This window comes from Pleurodeles waltl, chromosome 3_1, assembly GCF_031143425.1.
Source record: "Pleurodeles waltl isolate 20211129_DDA chromosome 3_1, aPleWal1.hap1.20221129, whole genome shotgun sequence".
Taxonomy (NCBI): domain Eukaryota; kingdom Metazoa; phylum Chordata; class Amphibia; order Caudata; family Salamandridae; genus Pleurodeles; species Pleurodeles waltl.
Window position 1 is genome coordinate 85,426,580 of NC_090440.1, and position 24,766 is coordinate 85,451,345.

General features: G+C 45.8%; 1 protein-coding gene across 14 annotated transcripts in view; it reads right to left on the minus strand.

Moving 5' to 3' along the window:
- The window catches only part of PPFIA1 (PTPRF interacting protein alpha 1), a 540,698-nt gene that overhangs the window by 291,070 nt on the left and 224,862 nt on the right, over positions 1-24,766 (minus strand). For all 14 annotated transcript variants that reach the window (XM_069221888.1, XM_069221884.1, XM_069221890.1 and 11 more), the window contains exons 9-10: positions 7,018-7,152; positions 5,562-5,645 (exon numbers count right to left, since the gene is read on the minus strand). In XM_069221888.1, the coding sequence (XP_069077989.1) occupies positions 5,562-5,645; positions 7,018-7,152 (219 nt within the window). The remainder of the gene's footprint in view (positions 1-5,561; positions 5,646-7,017; positions 7,153-24,766) is intronic.

The window sequence follows — 24,766 nt, forward strand, 5'->3', positions numbered from 1 at the left end:
ACATGTGTTTTTTTAGCCAAATTTTGAGGTTTGCAAAGGATTCTGGGTAACAGAACCTGGTCCGAGCCACACAAGTCACCCCATCTTGGATTCCCCTAGGTCTCTAGTTTTCAGAAATGCACAGGTTTGGTAGGTTTCCCTATGTGGCGGCTGAGCTACAGGCCAAAATCTACAGGTAGGCACTTTGCAAAAAATACCTCTGTTTTCCTTCACCAATTTGGTTGTGTCCACGTTGCGCTTTGGGGCATTTCCTGTCACGGGCGCTAGGCCTACCCACACAAGTGAGGTATCATTTTTATCGGGAGACGTGGGGGAACGCTGGGTGGAAGGAAATTCGTGGCTCCTCTCAGATTCCAGAACTTTCTGCCACAGAAATGTGAGGAACATGTGTTTTTTTAGCCAAATTTTGAGGTTTGCAAAGGATTCTGGGTAACAGAACCTGGTCCGAGCCACACAAGTCACCCCATCTTGGATTCCCCTAGGTCTCTAGTTTTCAGAAATGCACAGGTTTGGTAGGTTTCCCTAGGTGGCGGCTGAGCTACAGGCCAAAATCTACAGGTAGGCACTTTGCAAAAAACACCTCTGTTTTCCTTCACCAATTTGGCTGTGTCCACGTTGCACTTTGGGGCATTTCCTGTCACGGGCGCTAGGCCTACCCACACAAGTGAGGTACCATTTTTATCGGGAGACGTGGGGGAACGCTGGGTGGAAGGAAATTCATGGCTCCTCTCAGATTCCAGAACTTTCTGAGACAGAAATGTGAGGAACATGTGTTTTTTTAGCCACATTTTGAGGTTTGCAAAGGATTCTGGGTAACCGAACCTGGTCCGAGCCACACAAGTCACCCCCATCTTGGATTCCCCTAGGTCTCTAGTTTTCAGAAATGCACAGGTTTGGTAGGTTTCCCTAGGTGGCGGCTGAGCTACAGGCCAAAATCTGCAGGTAGGCACTTTGCAAAAAACACCTCTGTTTTCCTTCACAAATTTGGATGTGTCCACGTTGCGCTTTGGGGCGTTTTCTGTCGCCGGCGCTAGGCCTACCCACACAAGTGAGGTATCATTTTTATCGGGAGACGTGGGGGAACGCTGGGTGGAAGGAAATTTGTGGCTCCTCTCAGATTCCAGAACTTTCTGCCACAGAAATATGAGGAACATGTGTTTTTTTTAGCCAAATTTTGAGGTTTGCAAAGGATTCTGGGTAACAGAACCTGGTCTGAGCCATACAAGCCACCCCATCTTGGATTCCCCTAGGTCTCTAGTTTTCAGAAATGCACAGGTTTGGTAGGTTTCCCTAGGTGGCGGCTGAGCTACAGGCCAAAATCTACAGGTAGTCACTTTGCTAAAAACAGCTCTGTTTTCTGTGATGTGTCCACGTTGTGTTTTGGGGCATATCCTGTCGCGGGCGCTAGGCCTACCCACACAAGTGAGGTATCATTTTTATCGGGAGACTTGGGGGAACATAGAATAGCAAAACAAGTGTTATTGCCCCTTGTCTTTCTCTACATTTTTCCCTTCCAAATGTTAGACAGTGTGTAAAAAAGACGTCTATTTGAGAAATGCCCTGTAATTCACATGCTAGTATGGGCACCCCGGAATTCAGAGATGTGCAAATAACCACTGCTTCTCAACAACCTTATCTTGTGCCCATTTTGGAAATACAAAGGTTTTCTTGATAGCTATTTTTTACTCTTTGTATTTCAGCAAATGAATTGCTGTATACCCGGCATAGATTGAAAACCCACTGCAGGGTGCAGGTCATTTATTAGCTCTGGGTACCTAGAGTTCTTGATGAACTTATAAGCCCTATATATCCCCGCAACCAGAAGAGTCCAGCAGACGTAACGGTATATTGCTTTCGAAAATCTGACATTGCAGGTAAAAGTTACAGAGTAAAACGTAGAGAAAAATTGATGTTTTTTTCACCTCAATTTCAATATTTTTCTTTTTCAGTTGTTATTTTCTGTAGGAAACCCTTGTAGTATCTACACAAATTACCCCTTGCTGAATTCAGATTTTTGTCTACTTTTCAAAAATGTTGCGGTTTCTGGGATCCAGCGTTGGTTTCATGCCCATTTCTGTCACTGACTGGAAGGAGGCTGAAAGCACAAAAAAATCGTAAAAATGGGGTATATGTCCCCGTAAAATGCCAAAATTGTGTTGAAAAATTGGGTTTTCTGATTCAAGTCTGCCTGTTCCTGAAAGCTGGGAAGCTGGTGATTTTATCACCGCAAACCCTTTGTTGATGCCCTTTTCAGGGAAAAAACCACAAGCCTTCTTCTGCAGCCAATTTTTCCAATTTTTTTGAAAAAAACGAAATTTTCACTGTTTTTTGGCTAATTTCTTGGCCTCCTTCTGGGGAACCCACAAAGTCTGGGTACCTCTAGAATCCCTAGGATGTTGGAAAAAAAGGACGCAAATTTGGCGTGGGTAGCTTATGTGAACAAAAAGTTATGAGGGCCTAAGCGCGAACTGCTCCAAATAGCCAAAAAAAGGCTCGGCACAGGAGGGGGAAAAGGCCTGGCAGCGAAGGGGTTAAGCTCTCTCATGACTGGAACTTGTGTTTTAACATCTGGGAGCATTTTTTGTTTTAAGGGCTTTGTGTTTAATATCATTGCAAAAGGCCTGTTAGCTCAGAAAATGTGTAATCCACTACAGGCTGTCTATGGGCTAAATATATGGTTAGAGTGCATTACTTTCTGGCATTTTTTTTTCATGTGGTTATGCCCTCTAGAGGCTAACTATATTGTTACATGGCCATGTTTCTTACAAATGCTATTTTCATTCTGGTGTCCTCTAGGAACTATTCTGAGCATTGCAGTCAACATACAACACAGTACAATATTTGCGGCACAGGAACTTGCCCCATAATGGTTTGCAGGACATCACTTTGACAAAACATTTGTGCTCATAACTCTGCCTGTGGTGGTCCTAGAACAATGGGGCCAACTTCAAAACATTCACCACAACGTGCTCTGTCTACATCATCTCTGGGCCCCCACACTACATTAGTGGGGTGCCCAAAATAACCCCCCACCACCACCATTCAGTGTTTTTTAAGCGCTCTCATGGTTGTAACTTTTGTTCTACAGCTTGGAGTAGTTTGCGTTTTAAAGACATTGTTTGGAATTTCATTACAGTATGCCTATGCCCTCCACTGGCTAAATATATGGCTACAGTGCATAACTTTCTGGTATTTTTTCATGTGGTTATGCCCTCTAGAGGCTAACTATATGGTTACATGACGATGTTTCTTACAAATGCTAGTTTCATTGTGGTGTCCTCAAGGGGCTAGTCTGAGCATTACAGTCTAATGCCAAAAGTTTATTTCCGATAAAGGTTCTTATTGGGTTTACATGATAATTGCATATGTTTTATTAATCTCTCCTTGTTGCAATTATGACCATGATTCAGGACAACTTAACATCGTATTGAACTATGACTGTTTGCACACTCTTGGGTGAGTCTTCTAGTTTATTTCTCTTGTTAACCCTTTGTGGCTGTCTTGTGCCGTTTTTTCCAGCAACTCTAACGGTGGGGTGGTGAAAGTGGTACTCTACTGGAATTAGCATTGCAGATTTAAATTAGGACGCTAAACGGCAACCTTTTCATTTTTGGTTGCAGACTGAGGAACAAGGTAAATGGAAGTGATTTAGTTATATGCAGGGTCACTGGAATTATGTGGCAGGAAAAGACAAAATTATGAGGCAGGGTTGACCAATTTATGTGGCAAGAAAATCCAGTTATTAATTTACAATGCCAATAGCTCTAACTCATGCAAATGCCAGACCTATTGCATTGGAAATGCTTGTATTGATAACAGAAAAGCATGCCCTCAGCACCCAGACAGAGCACCGTGAGCATGGATGGCACAACTTGCTCCAGACTGAAAGAACATACCATAAGAAACTCAGCGCCTTACTAGTCAAGGCAGTCACATGGTATAAGAAAAGAAAATGGTTAGAATGGCGAGAATCCAGTAAAAGTACAGAAATCAAAACTTAGTATACCACATCTTAATTCAGATGCGATGGGTGGGGGAGGAACAATGCACCAAGGGTGAATAGCTTCATGTTTAACTGCACAGCGTCCATTCAACATTATAAAATCGTCTGCATTACTTGACATATCAAAGGTGCCTGGTATGAAAACTAGAAACAGAGCGACATACACAATTAAAGCGCTACAATGAGGGATTTAAGCAATGCTGGCTTTAGAGAAGCGCGGGGAGGGAGGGCGAGAGAGAATGGAGTGGGCAGAGCCAAACTCACAAGACACAGGAGCAACATGCAGGGAGGGAGCTCAGAAGTATACAGGTGAGAGTGCAGCTTGCCGGAGAACAGTGGGATTACACGCACAAACAAAAGCAGCTTGGGTAGCACAAAAGCACACATAATTCTGTGCATGTAGGGGACAGAAATCAGAAAATATCATGAGGGAAAAGGTTTGAAAACTCACATTCTCGCAGACTGCTTAATCCAAAAATAAAAACTTAGCGCTCTAAAAGTGAACAGTGGAAGGGCACAAGTACTTTGCCAAAGCTCCAGGGGCCGGACGAAAAACAAGAGGAAGTAAGCTGTCCAGAAGCTGACGAATAAGAGGCAAGATAAAGAAAGAAACAAAGTCGAGCAATGGGTGGTCTCTATGCCCAGCGTAAACTGACAATAAGTTTCTCTACAGACTAGTATGCGTTGCCTCGAAAGGCTATAAGATTAGAACCAGCTACTAAAAGTGGATATAATTACAAAAATATTCTTTGTAAAATCAGGTTTCACACTGTATCCCAGGAAGTAGGCAACATATAATTGCCAATTTTCCATGTTGCGTTTTGTACGCGTTAGGATTCCACATCAAAGTTTTGCAAAGGGCTGTGTGATCCTGAAATAAACAGATCAAAACACTGGGGCTTTTCATTGTGCTTATTTTGATTTTTACCATGTATTTGACATGGTGGACCGGGACATGCTCTGGAAAAGCCCATCAGGCTGACAACTCTTAGATAATCAGCCTACTGGAAAAAGATCTTGCAGACAATCTTAGCAGAGTCCAGTCTGGCATAGACAGAAGAGTGCTCTGGAGCAATATTATGTGAAAACAAACAACCATTTACAAAATACCAAGATCTAAATCAGGAAAGTGAAGAGTACATGGTGAACTATGATTCACCAGTAGTCTTGGCTGCATCTTTGGGAAAAAAAATAAGTTTAAGATTGTTAGAACTGAAAAGCATCAACATTAGTGTGTTTAAGTTATCAAAAGCAGTTCATCACTGGTATGTTCATTAAAACAATATAGTCGTTCAGATTGTTTGGACAGTAACCCATCCACGTCTTTGCATCCTCTGATCTGAAACAAATGGATAATTTGTTAGGTGTGAGGGGGTGGGTTGAGCTTTGAATGGAGGGTGAGTGACCAATGGACACTATAAAGTGTAACTGAAACAAAAATTCTGTTGACTAGATCCTAACATACAAGGAACAATCAGTACGGCAAACATTTTTGCTACTGAAAATTATAAAAATTATTTTGGGGTAAAATAATATACAGTGGGTTAAATCCACATACCCTTTGCAATTCCTGATTCTTTTCTTCCAGTTGAGCTTCCATCTGGCGCAACCTTTCTTCAATGTTTCCATGCCTTTCTTCTGCCTAACAATACAAAGACATACATTAAAATTCATCACTATAAAATCAGGCCTCTTTCTCTGAGATATTTTGAACTTGCTTAGTTTCTACTGACATTAGAGGACAAACTAACTCTTCTGGGGAGAAAACAAAAAGTACCTGTGAGCCTGGGGCAGTTTGGAATTGAGAATTCGGACCACTTCCTTACCATATTAAACTTGGCATGCTGTCAAAATAAAAGCAAAAGGGAGGCTGAATGTAGTGCAATGTACTATTTGCTATGGGTCAGGATCTGGTTCCTTATCACACATTCCCTACCAACATCTCAGTGACATCGCCAACTCCCTCTTGTCAGTATGGGAACACTGAATAAACAAATTAATAAGGGGCACCTTCAAGTGTTTATACAAAGTAATCATGATGACATACACATAGCGATGATTTATCACTGCAAAGAGCAAATCTATGGTCAACAACAGCTTACCATTTTGTAATGTTCAACAAAAATACAATGAAAACTGATGAGATAGCAACAAGCAGAGAGCATGCTCTGGAGTGAAAGGTGGGTGCTTATCATATGCAATGTGATGCCTACTTACAAGGTGTGGTGCAAAGAGGGTAGTTTAGAAGTAAATGGTGTGTCATTGTGCTTATGAATGAGTTCATGGTTTGCCTATTTTCCTTAGTTAGTCATCAGTAAAAAGCAATGAGAAGCCAAGCAGGTACAGCGACGAAAGAGCAAGTTCTACCTTCCTAAGCATGGAAGTATGTCCCAACTGTTTAGCCTCCTTAGCAGCAGAAGATAAAAGAATCAGACTACACAGTCAGAAAGGGGTAGGAAGCATAAGAGAGAGAAAAGGTAACTAAGACTTAAGGTACAGGTTTCAAGATTCAGTAAATATCTGTTTCAAACAGTGAAAGTGCTTATTACAGCTCTATGGAATAAGCTTATTGGAAAACCTGCCATGGACTACTAGTCTTATATTTGCCCTGGAAGACAAAAATATATAGTAGCAGTAAGTGCCAGTTACCATTATGCCTCTGAGCTCATAGAAGGGAAGAGAAATCAATATAAATCTGTATTAACATTTACACAAGAAAGACAGAAAATTTCCTAGTCATTTTTTTTTCTGTTAAGACAAGAGACTAAGCATTAATAAGATTACGCAGTTCACAAGACATGAAGCAGGACACAATTGAGACGCGTTTGTGACAATTTAAGTTCACAATATAGAAGATGGCTAATCAACAAAAAACAAACATGGAGGGATGAAGACTGACGTTAAATCACAAATATATACAGTCCTACTCAGCCAAATATGGCACTAAATTACATGACCAGGATAGAATAAGAAAATATCATTTGCATAGACAGTGTTAGGCAAGGTTTTCATACCTTTGAAAGAGCAGCCACTCGTTGTGCCAGCTCTGCCTCTACCTCTGGCAGAGTCTCTGCTTTCCTCAAAGTCTGCTGCAGTTTTTGCTCTGCCAGCTCCAGGCGTTCCTGTATCTGACGATTTTTTTCTTCACTCTGGTGGAGAAAAATCACTCCAATCAATCTTCTAGATTTAGTAGTTTCCTTGCAACTCCAAGTAAGGCAGTAGGAGAAACAGAGCACAATGCTCAAGGGACACACTCATTGAAGTAAATGGTGGCAAGAAACTACAAACACTTACCTTCATGTGATCCAAGTCGCTGAGGATTCATTAATTAGGAAAAACAATAGCTCAATAGTCCTCAGCGATATGATATTTTGGTAGACTACACTTCAATTTGTGCAGATTCAGACAAATATGCAAATCACCAAATGAACAAGTTACTTATCTTAGGTAATGCTCTTCCTGGCGGATAACCTATTTTAGCCATTTATTCCTCACCTTTCGAAAAATCCCAGGTGTCAGACTGGATCCGAACTTTTTTAAAGCAACTGCTCTCCTGCAGAGCCAATTATAGGCATCAGTCAGTTTCCATCTTTTTTGGTTCTGCACCTTCAGAGGTGGATCAACCGTGACCAAATTAAAGTTACTGTGCTGAATAAACAAACGTTTTTTTGTTTTATTTTTAGAATGCGTAGAACGGGGAGGGTGTAATGAATCTGCTGTTGTAGAACATCTACTTAAGAAAAAAAAAAAAGTCACCAAATGTAAGTGACTTGGGCTTCTGTTGGATCCTAAATGTAGTTTCCTGTCCTTTAGAACAGATTTCCAAGCAGTATTGCCCTTTGAGTCCACTGAGGAGGAAGGACAAGTTAATTACATTTGGTAATGCCTTATCTGGTAGAGGCAATATCTAGTTGCAGATTCCTTACCTTAGAATTTCCCCCGATGTCAGTCTGGATCAGGAGAGTTTTCTCGAGCAGTAGCCCTGTGCGCAGTTAGATAACATTGATTGGCTCTGTGTCAGTCATCAACGTCATCTGAGCTGGATATGACAATCCGGGTCCTATAGAGGTGCCACCCCGGCGCCCTGGCGTCAGTTTCTAATCACAACTTTCCATGGTAGAAGCGCAGAGCCGTGAAGAATACTGACCACTGGTGCATCAAAACTAGGGCCCTGAAAGGGGAATCCTTGTTGCTAGAAATCAGTTCACAAAGGGGGAGAATGGGTAGGTCAGTAAGAAATCTGCAACTAGATATTGTCTCTACTAAGGCATTATCGAAGGTAAGCAACTTGTCAATCTGGCAGAGACATCTAATTGCAGATTCCTCACCTTAGAACAGATACTCAAGCAATACCATCCCTGAAGGTGTGTCTGCAAACCGAGATCACACTAGAAAGTCCTGCAGGACCAAACTTGTAAAGTGCCCATCACTACAGTAAAGTTTGGTAAACACGTGCAGAGATGCCATTGTTAACATCCATGTTGTGTTTGAACCAGGTACCCAGTAGAACATCTCTAAGGGCTTTATATAAGGGAAGCAGGGGTTCCGACTGGGAGAGTGAGCATGCAAACCCTCACCTTTTAGCAAGAGTGTAGCACATTGTAATGCAGAGTTCAACCCATCTGGAGATGGTTTTGTTCTGCACCACCTGACCTTTCTTCATACCCACATAACCAACAAAGAGTTCACATCCACCTGTAACTCTTTGGTACAATAAAGGTAGAACTCCAACGCTCTTTTTGGGTCCAGGCGGTGGAGTCTCTCCTCTTCCTTAGAAGGATGTGGAGAAGCGTAAAAAGTAAACAAGGTGATATACTGGCTTACATGAAAGGGCATAACCACTTTTTGCTAAAAGGAAGGCCTAGTGCAAAGGATTATTTTGTCAGAATAGATGGAAAGGTAGGGTGGTTTAAATGAAAATGCCTGCAGCTCACACACCATGCGGGCAAGTGTAATTGCCACAAGAAAGGCTGTTTTCAAAGTAAGAAGCATAAGAGAAGAATTGTGGAGAAGGTCGAAAGGAGCGCACATTAAAAATGTGAAAACCAAATTCAAGTCCCATTGGGGATTAATAAATGGGGATAGAGGAAACATGAGTAAGGCCTTTAAGGGAACTATTTACAATAGGGGGTTTAAACAGAGGGATGATCAGGCAACCTTAAAAAGGAGATTACCTTTGGGATTGCCCATGGCACAGCCCTGATGAGCCAAAGAAAGTACAAACAGCACCTCAGAGGCAGAATGGGTGTCAACAGACTTGTCTGTGCACCATGCCACAAATTTCTTCCAATGACAGGCATATTCCAGTTTGGTGGAGGGACGCCTTGCTGCCAAGATTACATTTCAGACTTTGGGCAGAAGGTCAAAATCTGTTAAATGCTGCCGCTCAATCTCCACGCAAGAAGGTGGAGTCTGGACAGGTTCACGGGGTGGGGAACATTCCCCTGCTGCCGCAACAGAAGTCCCGAAGGGGCAGTCTGATTGAAGGATCGATGGCTATGCTCAATAGCTCAGGGTACCAGGCTCTTTGTGCCTAGTCCAGAGTCACAAGGATTACTTGGGCCCGTCATTCTTGATCTTCTTGAGAACTCTAGGCAGAAGTGGTATAGGTGGAAAGGAGGCCCGAGTTCCATTAGACACAAAAAGTTGCGGAGCCGTTGGTTGAGTTCATCCACTATGACATTCAGAGAGCCCACCAGATGTTGAACCACCAGGATAATGCCCTGTTCCAGAATCATCCAGGAGTGCAGAGCCTCTTGACAAAGGGTCCACGGACCCACCCAGTCCTGCTTGTTGCAGTACTACATGGCAGTGGTGTTGTCCATAAACACCTGCACTACCTTCCCTTCGAGAGAGGGAAGAAATGATTTAAATGCTAGTCTGATCCAACAGGATGATGTTGAGGCCGGACTCCACTAGAGACCAGATGCCTCTGATTTCCGCCTTGCCCAGGTGGCTGCCCCATCCCAGGAGTGAAGCATCTGTTACGACTGTCAAATCTAGTTGGGAAGGGAGCAGGATCTGCCTCTAACCCAATCGTAGTCTGTTAGTCATCACTGCAGATCTCCTGCAGCTTCTCCTGATGCCCACTAGAACTTCAGATCCCACTGCAGAGCCTGCATATGTCATTTGACATGTGTAACCAGCAGGATGCAGGAGGCCATGAGGCCCAGCAGCCTCAGTCATTCTCACCGAAATCTAGGATAGAGGCTGAAACATCAGTATAATAGCCTGAATATCCTGGATTGCCACTCGGGAGGATATGTCCGGAACTGTGTCCAGAACAGCTACGATGTAAGGGATCGTTTGAGAGGGAGTCAGATGTGACTTTGGCACGTTTATAGTGAACCACAGGAGGTCTGCCATAGTCTGAAAGTGGGGAATGACAGCCTGGGGCGAACTCACCTTCAACAGCCAGTCCTCAAGATGGAGGGGAAAACTGAAATCCCCTCAACAGCGCAGATGAGCTGAAACCACCACCATCACCTTGGTGAACACCTGAGGGGCACTGGTAAGGCCAAAGAGGAACATGGTGAACTGAAAGTGCTTGTGGTCTACTGTGTACGGCAAGTAGCGTCTGTGAGCAGGCAGGATGGTAATATGGAAATATGCGTCCTGCAAGTCCAATGCTACCATCCAGTCTCCAGAGGCCAGGGCACATAGAACCTAAGCCAGAGTGGGCATTTTGAAATTCTTCTTGAGAAAGAGATTAAGGAACCGAAGGTGTAGGATAGGGCGGAGGCCCTTGTCTTTTTTGGGTACCAAGAACTAGCAGGAATAGCAACAATGACCTACTTCTGGCACAGGAACCTCTCTACGTCTATCTTGGCCAAGAGAGCAGTGAATTCCTCTCAGAGAAGTACCAAGTGATGCGCTGTCATCCGATCATAGGATGGTGGCATGGATGGAGGAGTAGTCTTGAAGGAGAGGGAGTAGCCCCTTCGGACTATCTTCAAAACTCATCTGCCTGACATGATGGACTGCCAACAGAGTAGGTGTTGGCGAATCCTGCGTCTGACTGGTCCCAGGTGGCGAATCGTCAGACTAGGAAGATTTGGAGGCATCTGCAGGGTTGGGGTGGCTTCTGGCCAAACCACTGGCTCCCTAATCCATGAGAGCAAAGGATCCCATGTCCCCAGCCACACAGAGGCTGGGCAGCATGTGTGGCACGGAGGCTGGAGGGAAACAAATGTGGCTGGATGCTCCTTTCATAGCCACGAAAGCAGCGAAAAGCTGACTGAGGGGGAACAAGGGGTCACTGCAAAGCCAAAGGAGCTGGCCGTAGCACAAGAATCCTTGAAATGCAGGAGTCTGCTTTCTCTCCGGAGATACGGGTGCGATAACAGGGCGTGTACATAAGGTTAGCATGGACATCCCCCGAAAAGCCAGACTTCCTCAATCAGGTGTGGTGCCTTAAGATCATTGTCAAAGCAACTGCTCTTCCCAGTGAGTTGGTGGTGTTCCAAAGCACATCGGATCGTGAACTTTGCTGCGTCTCTCCCATCAGCAACTGCTTGTGAAAGTACAGCCTGGACCTCCTCCAGGACCTGCAGCATTGTGCAACCGTATCCCAAAGTGTATGGGATAACTGCCCAAAAGGTATGTGGTGTTCACGGACCACGTAGCCAGGACGGCAGAAGAAAACATCTTCCCAAGTGTCCAGACTCTTGTTTCCCTATCCGGGGTGAGGAAGGGAATGCGCCCATGGGAGGTGTGGAGCCTTGGATGACCAAACTCTCAGAAATTAGGTGCCGAGTCAGGAAACCAGGGTCACCTTGTGCAGGGTGATGGTGGCGGGCAACTGTCCTGTTCACAGGAGCCCCTGTGCTGTATTTAAGGCAGGTTCCTAGTAGGACATCTGTAAGGGGAGCAGAGGTTCCGAGAAGGAAGCCCCAGGGTTAAAGCACCTGTCAGGAGGTTAGACCTGGACTGCCACCAAAGGCAGCTTGAGGTCCAAGACCTCAGCCTCTCTCCACACCACCACTGAATATAAAGCTCTCGCCTCCGTAGCCACAGAAGGAGGAGAGAGCATGCCAGTATCTGGGGAGGTATCAGGCCACTGGCTTCACTCAGGTCCTTATGCCAGTCCATGGGGTCTTGGAGCTGGTATTCTAAAGGATCAAATGACTCCTCCCCTTCCTCACCGTAACCTAGCCCATAGTAATAAGGCTCAGGAACTGACACTGTTGGGGGGGGGGGGGAGCAGGGGGTGAGAGCAAGGCCCCTGCCAGAATCCCTGTAAAATGCCCATCTGGCTCCTTGTCAGAGTCAACAATGAGGATGTGGGTGGTGCTGCCCCACGGGCATAGGGGAGCTGGGAGAGTCTACGTCAGAACTGACGCCAGGGAAGGTTGAAGTGGCACGACCGGTGCAAATTCTGATCCAGGGTGCGCTTCGGCGCTGAAGCCGCTGGTGCAGAACCTAAAGGGACACCATTCTGAATCAGCGGGTCCCTAAGGCGTGCCAGCAGAGTCCAACTGCCCAAAAATTAGGCTCATTGCCTCATAAAACTCTTTTAGCTGGGCAGGGGTTGCTCCAATTACTGGAAACTGAGGGAAATGCAGAATCACCCCAGGCGCAGGCCCTGCAGATGGATGTCTCGACCGACCGACAAGGTGAAGTCAAAGAACGTTTCTCCTTCTTCGACTTCTTCTTATGACTTGACTTACCCGAACATCCTGAGGAATTGTAGTGGGACGAAGAAGAGGGGGGTACACGACTGATCCGGAGACCCTCCACCTGACGGAGATTGGGACTTGAGCGAAGCCAAGCGCCATGCCACCATCAGCTTTAAGGACCGTTCCCTCAAAGCTTTCTGATTCATAGTCTGGCACTCCGAGCACGACTTCGTGTCGTGGGCGCGCTCTAGACACCAAAGGCGCACTAGGTGGGGATCATTCACAGACATCGCCTGATGGCAGGGTCCACAGGGCTTAAACCTGGTCTTACGAGACAACATCTCTTGATGCACCTGGAGCAGAAACACTCAAAAAAGTTTTGACAAAAGTCAAAAAAAGACCAGTCAAACAGTGACTGAGGGGTAGCTCTTTCTTCAAGAACAGATGTCAGTGTGCTGGGCTGGAACCTATATAGGACCCACAGCGTCATATCCGTTGCGGACAACGGATGCAGAGCTGATCAATGCCACCTAATGCTCAAGAAAAATCTCCAGATTCAGACTGATGCTTGGGGAAATTCTAAGGTAAGAAATCTGCAACTAGATGTCCCTAATCAGATTCAAAAAGTCATGCAGGACCAAACCGGTAAAATTACTTTCTATGGACCTGGTTGGCAAGGCAGTAGTGCCTGGTGAAGGTGTTCACTTGCACCCATGTTGCAACTTGATAGACGTCCACAGGAGTTCCCCTTGACAATTCAGTTGTAGCAGTCTTACCTCTGGTGGAATGGTTCAGAAGGAGCCTACTTGGCCTGAGAGTAGCACGTCTTAACATTCCTCAACAGAGGCCTATTTCATACTGTCTTTCCATTTGTGGCATGGGTAAACCCCAGCAACAGCGGATTATAAACACATTGCTTCTTGTGATTTATGTAGAAACTTAAAGCTCTTGGGATCAAGATTACGGAGTCTCTCCTCTTTCAAAAGGATATGGCAGAGAGAAAAACACTGGTAGGGTGATGGATTGTTCCACGTGAAAAAGCAATACAACTTTAGACAGAAAGGCAATCCTGGTTTTCAGCACCAATTTGTCACAATAAAGATGTAGGTGTACAGTTCTACAGTTCACTACAGTTTACTGACAAGGCGTGTGATAGCAATGAATAACTGTCCTGATGGTCAAGCACCATAGGGTACGGCTGTGCAAGAGCTCGAACAGCATGCTCATGAGAATCATGAGAACTAAATTAAGATACCAGTGAAGAATGACGAAATAGTTACTTACCACTAGGAACAGTGTTGCAGCCTGAAGAATTTTTTGGATTCACATGCCTTGCATTTATTCCACCTAGTGGTTGATTCCAGAATCGTATTTTGTCCTTATTTTATCTTTTTTTTGTGTGTCAGGCCATCGTCAACCACCATTTAGTGGCAAGTTCATCCCTTGCGTAACGGCGCCCCCAGCCGTTCCTATGTGTTGCTGAGCTTCTTCCGATTTTTTCCTCTCTCTCCTTTCTGTCTTTTTTTTTTTCCTCTTGCATTTTTCTTGCCTGGTTACTTTTTCCCCATACTGGGGGAGGTGGGAGGATTGCATGCAACTCCAGAAAATTCTTCATGCCGCAAAACTACTTCTAATGGAAAGTAACCATTTTGTTTTGCAGCATGAATCCGCTTCTGGATTCAAACGCTCTGTAGCTGAATATAAAGCTGTGTGTAGTGCTCTGGAAAGGATGGGTTGTAAAGTGGGTGAACTGGTCAGATGTGTCATAGTACTTTTTATCTGACCTGTGCTTCCTTGTTCAAATGGATGTCCACACAGTAGTGTTTTGGGAAGGTGTGTGAGAGTGCCCAGGTTGCAGCCATTCAGATGTCGGCAATCGGTACACTTGCCAGGAATGACAGGGTTGCACTCTTCCTTCTGATTGAGTGTGCCCTGAAGCATGCAGGTAAGGTCTTCCCTGCAAAACATGTTCTGATGGTTTCCACAACCCATCACGCAATTGTTCCCTATGGTTACTGGTGTACCATGCAAGCCCTGACAAAGGAGACGAAGAGATGGTTACCTGTCTCGAAAAGCGTGGTCTCCGGTAGAGAATACATGAGTGCTCTACGCACATCCAAGGTAGAAAGTGCCCTTTCTGCCAGAGTCTTTGGATCCTGAAGGAAGGCTGCCAGTTGTATGCTCTGGTTGACATGGCAAGGTCATACCAACTTTGGGAGGAATTATGGATTAGTTCTAAGACCACCTTGTCTTTGTGGATATGGAGGAATGGTTCTAGGACCATCAGTGCTTCGTGAATTGATGGCTATTAGGAACTTTGTCTTTAGGATTAGAAACTTCAATTCTGTCTTGTGCACTGGTTCAAATGATTCTTTCATGAATGTGTGAGCAATGTATTCAGATTCCACATGCTCTTGGTGGTGCCACTCTTTGATCCTTCCAGGAATCATTTCACTGCCATAGTGTGAAATGAAAATGTCACTTACCCAGTGTACATCTGTTCGTGGCATCAGTCGCAGTAGATTCGCATGTTCTGCAATAGCTCGCCATCTGGTGTTGGGCCGGAGTGTTACAAGTTGTTTTTCTTCGAAGAAGTCTTTCGAGTCACGGGACCGAGTGACTCCTCCTTTTGTCTCCATTGCGCATGGGCGTCGACTCTATCCTCGATTGTTTTTCCCCGCAGAGGGTGAGGTAGGAGTTGAATTGTAGTAATAGTGCCCATGCAATGGAGTGACTAAGTATGCACCTATTTAAGGTTGAGATGATACATATATAAATAATTGAAGGTAACTTCCAAACTGCTACAGGCTCCCGGGGAGGCGGGTGGGCACATGCGAATCTACTGCGACTGATGCCACGAACAGATGTACACTGGGTAAGTGACATTTTCAGTTCGATGGCATCTGTCGCTGTAGATACGCATGTTCTGCATAGACTAGTAAGCAGTTATTTCCCCAAAAGCGGTGGATCAGCCTGTAGGAGTGGAAGTAGTTTGAAATAATGTCCTTAATACGGCTTGACCTACTGTGGCTTGTTGTGCGGATAACACGTCTACACAGTAGTGCTTGGTGAATGTGTGAGGCGTAGACCATGTGGCTGCCTTACATATTTCTTGCATTGGGATGTTTCCTAGAAAGGCCATGGTAGCACCTTTCTTTCTGGTTGAGTGTGCCCTTGGTGTAATGGGCAGCTGTCGTTTAGCTTTAAGGTAGCAGATTTGGATGCATTTAACTATCCATCTGGCTATACCTTGTTTTGAAATTGGGTTTCCTGCGTGAGGTTTTTGAAATGCAATAAAGAGTTGTTTAGTCTTTCTGATGTTTTTTGTTCTGTCAATGTAATACATCAATGCTCTTTTGACATCTAATGTATGTAGTGCCCTTTCAGCTACGGTATCTGGCTGTGGAAAGAACACTGGAAGTTCCACTGTTTGATTTAGATGGAACGGTGAAATAACCTTTGGCAAAAATTTAGGATTGGTCCTTAGGACGACTTTATTTTTGTGTAGTTGTATAAAAGGTTCCTGTATAGTAAACGCCTGAATCTCGCTTACTCTTCTCAGGGAAGTAATGGCGATGAGAAATGCCACCTTCCAGGTTAGGAACTGTATGTCGCAGGAGTGCATGGGTTCAAAAGGTGGACCCATAAGTCTAGTTAGGACAACATTTAGGTTCCATGAAGGAACAGGTGGTGTTCTTGGTGGTATAATTCTCCTAAGGCCCTCCATGAATGCTTTAATGACTGGTATTTTATATAGGGAAGTTGAATAGGTAGTCTGCAGGTATGCAGATATTGCTGCAAGGTGAATCTTAATGGAAGAGAAAGCTAGGTTAGATTTTTGTAAGTGAAGCAAGTAACCCACTACATGTTCTGGAGTTGTGGGTAATGGTTGTATTTGATTAATATGGCAGTAGCAAACAAACCTCTTCCATTTACTTGCATAGCAGTGCCTGGTGGATGGCCTTCTTGCTTGTTTTATGACTTCCATACATTCTTGGGTAAGTTGTAAGTGCCCGAATTCTAGGATTTCAGGAGCCAGATTGCTAGATTGAGCGATGCTGGATCTGGGGGTCTGATCTTTTGGTTGTGCTGTGTCAACAGATCTGGCCTGTTGGGCAATTTGATGCAGGGTACCACTGATAGGTCTAGCAGCGTTGTGTACCAGGGTTGCCTTGCCCAAGTTGGTGCTATCAATATGAGTTTGAGTTTGCTTTGACTGAGTTTGTTTACCAGGTAAGGAAGGAGAGGGAGAGGAGGAAAAGCGTAAGCAAATATCCCTGACCAGTTCATCCATAGGGCATTGCCTTGGGATTGTTTGTGTGGGTACCTGGATGCGAAGTTTTGGCATTTCGCGTTCTCCCTTGTTGCAAACAAGTCTATCTGAGGTGTTCCCCAGAGTTTGAAATAAGTGTTCAGAATTTGGGGGTGAATTTCCCATTCGTGGACCTGTTGGTGATCTCGAGAGAGATTGTCTGCGAGTTGATTTTGTATCCCTGGTATAAACTGTGCAATTAGGCGAATTTGGTTGTGAATTGCCCAATGCCAAATTTTTTGTGCTAGCAGGCTTAACTGCGTGGAGTGCGTCCCTCCCTGCTTGTTTAGATAATACATTGTTGTCATGTTGTCTGTTTTGACGAGAATGTATTTGTGAACTATTATTGGTTGGAAAGCTTTTAGTGCTTGAAAAACTGCTAGAAGTTCTAGGTGATTGATATGCAATTTTGTTTGATGTACGTTCCATTGTCCTTGTATGCTGTGTTGACCGAGGTGTGCTCCCCACCCTGTCATGGAAGCATCTGTTGTTATTACGTATTGTGGCACTGGGTCTTGGAAAGGCCGCCCTTTGTTTAAATTTATGTTGTTCCACCACAGAAGCGAGAGGTAAGTTTGGCGGTCTATTAACACCAGATCTAGAAGGTGACCCTGTGCTTGAGACCACTGTGATGCTAGGCATTGTTGTAAGGGCCTCATGTGCAGTCTTGCGTTTGGGACAATGGCTATGCATGATGACATCATGCCTAGGAGTTGTAATACCATCTTTGCCTGTATCTTTTGTGTTGGATACATGCGTTGTATGATGGTGTTGAAATTTTGAATTCTTTGTGGACTTGGAGTGGCTACTCCTTTTGATGTGTCTATTATGGCTCCCAGGTATTGTTGTACCTTGCGTGGCAGAATTTTGGATTTTGTGAAATTGACGGTGAACCCGAGTTTGAAGAGGGTTTGTATGATCTGATTTGTGTGATTTGAGCACTGTATGAACGAATGGGCCTTGATTAGCCAGTCGTCCAAATATGGGAACACATGTATTTGCTGCCTTCTTATGTGTGCAGCGACTACCGCTAGACATTTGGTAAAGACTCTTGGTGCGGTTGTTAATCCGAAAGGCAGTACCTTGAATTGGTAATGTATTCCTTTGAATACAAACCTTAGGTATTTCCTGTGCGATGGGTGTATTGGTATATGGAAATAAGCATCCTTGAGGTCTAAAGTTGCCATGTAGTCGTGTAGTTTTAGCAATGGCAATACTTCTTGTAGTGTGACCATGTGGAAGTGGTCTGATTTGATGAAAGTGTTCACTACTCTGAGGTCTAGGATTGGTCTGAGCGTTTCGTCCTTCTTTGGTATCAGAAAGTACAGTGAGTAAACTCCTGTGTTTATTTGTGTGTTTGGCACTAATTCGATTGCATTCTTTTGCAATAGTGCCTGCACTTCTATCTCCAGGAGATTGGAATGGTGTGTTGTTAAATTTTGTGCTTTTGGTGGTATGTTTGGAGGGAATTGTAGAAATTCTATGCAATAACCATGTTGGATAATTGCTAGAACCCAAGTGTCTGTAGTGATTTCCTCCCATGCTTTGTAATAATGACATATTCTTCCCCCCACTGGTGTTGTGTGGAGGGGGTGAGTGACATGTGAGTCATTGTTTAGTAGTAGGGGTTTTGGGGCTTTGAAATCTTCCTCTATTTCTAGGGAATTGCCCTCCTCTATATTGGCCCCGAAAACCTCCTCTATACTGTCCCTGGTAAGTGGACGGTGTTGCTTGTGAGGTGCTGGCTTGTGTGCTTTGACCCCGAAACCCCCCTCGAAAGGGCATTTTACGGAATGTGCCGTAATTCCCTCTGCTCTGCGGGGAGTAGAGTGCGCCCATGGCTTTGGCAGTGTCCGTATCTTTTTTGAGTTTCTCAATCGCTGTGTCCACTTCTGGACCGAACAGTTCTTTTTCATTAAAAGGCATATTGAGAACTGCTTGTTGAATCTCTGGTTTAAATCCAGACGTTCGGAGCCATGCATGCCGTCTGATGGTTACAGATGTATTAATTGTCCGTGCAGCTGTATCTGCAGCGTCCATGGAGGAACGTATCTGGTTGTTGGAGATGGTCTGTCCCTCCTCAACCACTTGTTTCGCCCTATTTTGGAAGTCCTTGGGCAGATGTTGAATGAGATGTTGCATCTCGTCCCAGTGGGCTCTGTCATAGCGCGCAAGTAGTGCCTGGGAGTTCGCGATGCGCCACTGGTTTGCAGCTTGTGCTGCGACTCTTTTACCAGCTGCATCAAACTTGCGGCTTTCTTTATCTGGGGGTGGTGCATCTCCAGATGTGTGAGAGTTGGCCCTTTTCCTAGCTGCTCCTACAACAACAGAGTCTGGTGGCAGCTGTGTAGTGATGAAAACCGGGTCCGTAGGAGGCGGCTTATACTTCTTTTCCACCCTTGGTGTGATTGCCCTACTTTTGACCGGCTCCTTGAATATGTCTTTTGCGTGCCGGAGCATACCAGGGAGCATAGGCAGGCTTTGGTAGGAGCTGTGGGTGGAGGAGAGTGTGTTGAACAAGAAATCATCCTCGACCTGTTCTGAGTGGAGGCTTACGTTATGAAATTGTGCTGCTCTAGCCACCACCTGAGAGTACGCGGTGCTGTCTTCTGGTGGAGATGGCTTTGTAGGGTAGGCCTCCGGGCTGTTATCTGACACTGGGGCGTCGTATAGGTCCCATGCGTCCTGATCTTGGTCACCCTGGCTCATGGTGGTGTGAGCTGGGGAGTGAGATGGAGTTTGTGCTGGTGAAACGTTAATCACGGGCGGAGGAGAGGGTGGTGGTGTAATTCTTTTAACCACTTTTGGTTGTGGTGCTTGTTCCGTCTGGAACTCCAACCTTCTCTTTCTCCTAATGGGGGGAAGGGTGCTTATTTTTCCTGTCCCCTGCTGAATGAAGATACGCTTTTGCGTATGGTCTACATCAGTTGCTTGTAGCTCTTCCTCAAACCTATGCTTTTGCATTTGAGAGGTTAGCGAGTGCTCTTCTGTATAAGAGCCTGAAGCTGGGTCGCTTGCAGTTTGTTTCGGCGTCGAAACTTTGTCTGCGTGTTTTTTCGGCTCCGAGGTGACTTTTTTCCTTTTCGGGGCCGAAACCTCTCGGCGTCGATCTGTGTCGGTGCCGCTGTCTCGGCGTCGAGCCGTGTCCACACCGGCATCTCGGTGTCGAGGCTTGTCTCCAGCACTTTCTCGGTCCCGAGAAGGCTGCGTGCCGGTGTCTCGACCGGAGTCGGACGATCTCGGCACTGTTTTGGCCTTTTTCGGTGCCGACGGTCGGTCACCGAATTTATGGGTGGAGCCATGGCCTGGTGGCAGTGGCGTCCCCTGGGCCTTGTAAATGTTTCTTTGTGTGGTTTTCGACGTCTTACTCACGGTTTGTGTGTCGTCGAATCCTTCGGAGTCTGAGTCTTGGATCGAGAAGGTACCTTCTTCTTCCTGTTCCTCGAACTCCCGTTGGGCTGTCGGTGCGGACGCCATTTGAAGTCTTCTGGCTCGACGGTCTCGGAGTGTTTTTCGGGACCGGAACGCACGACAGGCCTCGCAGGTGTCTTCGCTGTGCTCAGGTGACAGGCACAGGTTGCAGACCAAGTGTTGGTCTGTGTAGGGGTATTTATTGTGGCATTTGGGGCAGAAACGAAACGGGGTCCGTTCCATCGGCGTTCTTCAGCACGCGGTCGGGCCGACCAGGCCCCGACGGAGGATCGAAAAAACTACCCCGAAGGGCACCGGAGCTCTTCGATCTTCGATGCGGTGTTGAATGTAAGTACGCCGATCCCGAACGCAACAATACCGACGAAAATCTTCCGAAATTAGCTAATTTTCCGTTCCGAAACTCGGAGCGACAGGAACACGTCCGAACCCGATGGCGGAAAAAAAACAATCGAGGATAGAGTCGACGCCCATGCGCAATGGAGACAAAAGGAGGAGTCACTCGGTCCCGTGACTCGAAAGACTTCTTCGAAGAAAAACAACTTGTAACACTCCGGCCCAACACCAGATGGCGAGCTATTGCAGAACATGCGTATCTACAGCGACAGATGCCATCGAACAGGCTGTTTCTTGTTGTTCCCCTGGTGTAAGAGACTATGGCAGCCAGGTGGACCTTTAGTAACGTGCAGGATAGGCCCCAGTTATTAGATTGGTAAGGTATGTTAGTATTGTTCCGTGTTCTGTCCTCGTGTCAATTCTTTCTCGATCTCTGCACCAGTGGATGTATCTGGTACACTTAGTTGTGTAGCACTTTCTGGTGTTCGGTTTTCTTGCTTCCCTCAGGATTTCCATTGTCCTGCTGGGCAGTTGATGGTGCCCACCCTCTAGGTATCCAGGAGCCATCGCTAAGTTGAGTGTGGCTACTTCCGCATGAAACTTCTCCGTTCAGCATGCTTAACAGGTCTGCAGTTTTGGTACAATTTATCCTTAGGACATCTCCAGTAGATCCGATCTGGCCCACTGAAGTGTGATTAGTATGAGTGACATTCCTGGTTGTCTAGGCTTGTCCTCAGCCCTTGGGATCATTGGATTCTATGGAAAGGCGTATGCAAATCTCCCTGACCAGTTTATCGACAGGGCATTCTCTTCAGATTGATGGTGTGGAAACCTGGACATGAAGTTTTGACATTTTGCATTTTATGGGGTTGCAAACAAATCTGTTTGGTGTTCCCCACTGTTTCAACTCTCTATCTGACATTTCCTGCTTTCTCTCATTCTAGGGGGGTGTTCTCTTGCCTGCTCAGTCTGTTCACTTTTTGATTTTACTTCCTGGGAAGCGGTATTGTTACAAGGGTTGTGTTCCACTGAATCACCCAGTGATCTATATCTTGCACTAGTTTTGACAGTGGGAATTACTTTGTTCCACCTGCTTGTTGAGGTAGAACACAGTTGTTGTGTTTGTCTGTATAAGCACTGCCTCTCTGTTCGCATGTGCTTGAACAGCTTTCAAAGCTAAGAAGACCGGCTTTAGTTCCAGGTAGCTCACATGTTTCACAGCTTCCATGAGGCTCCAGAGGCCTCTGATCTTTAGATTCCCCCATCTGCGCTCGCCCAGCCCTTGTGGGACATATCCATTATGGTAATCATGGGAGTTAGTAACTCGAACATTCTCCCTAAACTCATGAGGAGAGCTTGTTCCGCCATTGCTGTCGTTCTCGGGGACAGGTTATACTTGCGCTGTCATTGAGGCCCATGTTTCCCTCAGGAACATCTTTACTCTCTCCATGAACAGTGATGACATTTCATGGTTTATGTCAAACCGGAGATTTTGGACCATTCTGATGACTGTTTGCATGTCCCTGCAGCACTCTTGCTTCTAGTTTGCTTTCACAAACTAGTCGTCCAGGTATAGGCAGACATATTACCCTGTCTTCTCAGGTGTGCAGCCACTGCTGCCAGACATTTTGTGAACACCCTTGGATTGCTTAAGAACCAATTGTCTGAGGTGATTGACCTCTAATACTGGAGGAATCCTCTTATTCTTACCCCACCCCTTCACTGATGTTATGTGGTGGGGTTGCTGGCCGCATTAATCACCTGGTGAATCCTCCTCTCGCTGGTTGTACCCTGCCTCTGGGTTTTCTGTGAAAGGGCTGCCTCTCCGGGTGTTGCCACTGCTGCTGAGCCGGTTGCTGGGAGACCTGTTGGTTGAAGTTCTGCTGCTGGTGTTGTTGAAAAACCCGCTCTCCCTGATAATCTTCTGTAGGAGGTACCTCCCCTCCCGAAGGACCCTCTGAACTTTAAGGCACCCATGGCCTTAGCGATTTTGTTGTCCTTCTTGACTTGCTGGAATGCTGCGCCTACGGCAGAGCTGTATAACGCCTCCCCTGTAAAAGGCACATTTACTACCGAAGAATGTACTTAGGCCTTGAATCCAGAGATCCTGAGCCATGCATGCCTCCTCCACGTGGTCCCCATGCACATCTGTCTGCTGCGTCCAGCAAAGACTTTAGGCAGGAGTTTATGATGTTCTTGCCCTCCTAGATCACTGCCCTTGCTCTTTTTTGGAAGTCTTCTGAGAGGTGTTGCATCAGGCCTCCCATTTATTCCCATTGCTGGAGGCCATAACTGTTGAAGAGCACACTGGAATTTGCAATTCTCCATTTGGTCGCTGTCTCCCTTTCATCTCTTTCTTCTCATACTCCAAGAGGTCCTCCTGCTTTTCCTCATGTGTTCTGGCTTTGACTGTGCCTCTATGTTGGACAAATCTTCTTCCATAACCCTCAGCTCCGAGGGCTTTACTGGGATACGAAAAGTCTTGAGGGAGTCAAACTCGCTCCGATGTAAGAGCAGTGCCATTTCAGCCTCACATTGGCGTCTTTTCCTTTTAACCTTGAGCAATCGTTCGGTGTCGAGGAGGGCTGCTTCTTCGAGGTGATTGGCTGTGTCTTGCCTCCCTGGCCCTTCCTTAGGCACCCCCCTTTGCACCTGCTTGCATTGAGGCTTTTTTTGAACGCTTGCCCCCATCTGTGTCCTTTGGTCAGAACCTATGCGGCTCTTTGTTCATGTCAACCTTAAGTTGTTGATTGTTTTGATGTAGTCGCTGAGGTGGCCTTCGTGGTCTTTTAGGTTTTTGTTTTGCTCCTCTTTTCGGCATCCCACGCCACTTTCCTCTTAGCTTCTGCTCTTTCGACGTCATTCACTTCCGCGTCTGACTCTCCTACCTGTGCCGGCCGGTTTCTTCAAGGTTTGCTTCGTTGTGGCTGGACAGACCCAGGTCTTTCAGGGATTATTGTGGGTTTGGGGTTCCAGCCATTGTGTGGAATTTGGTATAGGCCTTCCAGTTTTCGGCACTGTGATTTACTGCAAAACTCAAGTTACAGACCGCGTGTTGACTCCAATTCTGCAGTGTCAAAAGATCCAGCCAGCACACTCCACTGGCAGAAGATGCGCTGAGTCCACGAGAAGCTGCTGAAGCCTCACTCTGATGGTCATAGGAAAGCTTTCAGGGACAGCTATATTGCTCAATGCTTCAAATGGTTGATGTGGAGCTGGCACGTAGCAGGAAACCACAGATCCAAGGTATCCTCCTCACCCATGTGACTTTCTCCCACACAGAGACGATGCACTGATGGCTACTGTAAGCTGCTTGCCACCATTTAAGGTCCCGGGCCATCTCATCCGAAGTACAGATGGTGTCAAACAGGCCTACGGAAACTGAAGGTTTAGCTGTAAGGCCTCCATGTGCCATCTAACACAGGGATGAGGAGGATGCACAATGCTAGGAGCCCAACAAGCCTCAGAACCATCCTCACAGAGACTCAGGATTGAGTCACAAACATCAGGGTCATATTGTGAATGTCCCTGACACGCAGCGGTGTAAAGGTCTTGAAGATCACTGTATTCAGGATGGACCCTGTAGAGAGAATCCTCTGTATGGGCATCATGGGGGACTTTTGTGCACTAATGGAAAATACAAATGATAGACTGGCAACCACTGCATGTAAAGGGTTCACTGAACAGCCAGTCACTGAGGTAAGGGAGTACATGTACTTCTGAACTATGAAGAACAGTGACCAAATCCATCAATCAATTTGCCAAACACAAAGGGACAAAAGTGAGGCCAAATGGTAGGATGACAAGTCGCAAGTGTTCCAACCCTACCGTGAACTGCAGGTAACCTCTGTGGGACTGCATGAAGAGTTAAGAAAACATGCATCCTGAAAGTCCAAGCATACTATCCAGTGTCCTTGGTCCAGAACAGATAGAATTTGAACCAAAGTGGACATTATGAATATGAATGCCTGCTTATTGAAGGACAGAGGCCAGAGGGCTAAGATGCATCTGAATCCACCAAACGTTTTCGATACAAGGAAGTAGCAAGAGTAGCACCCGTTGCCTGTT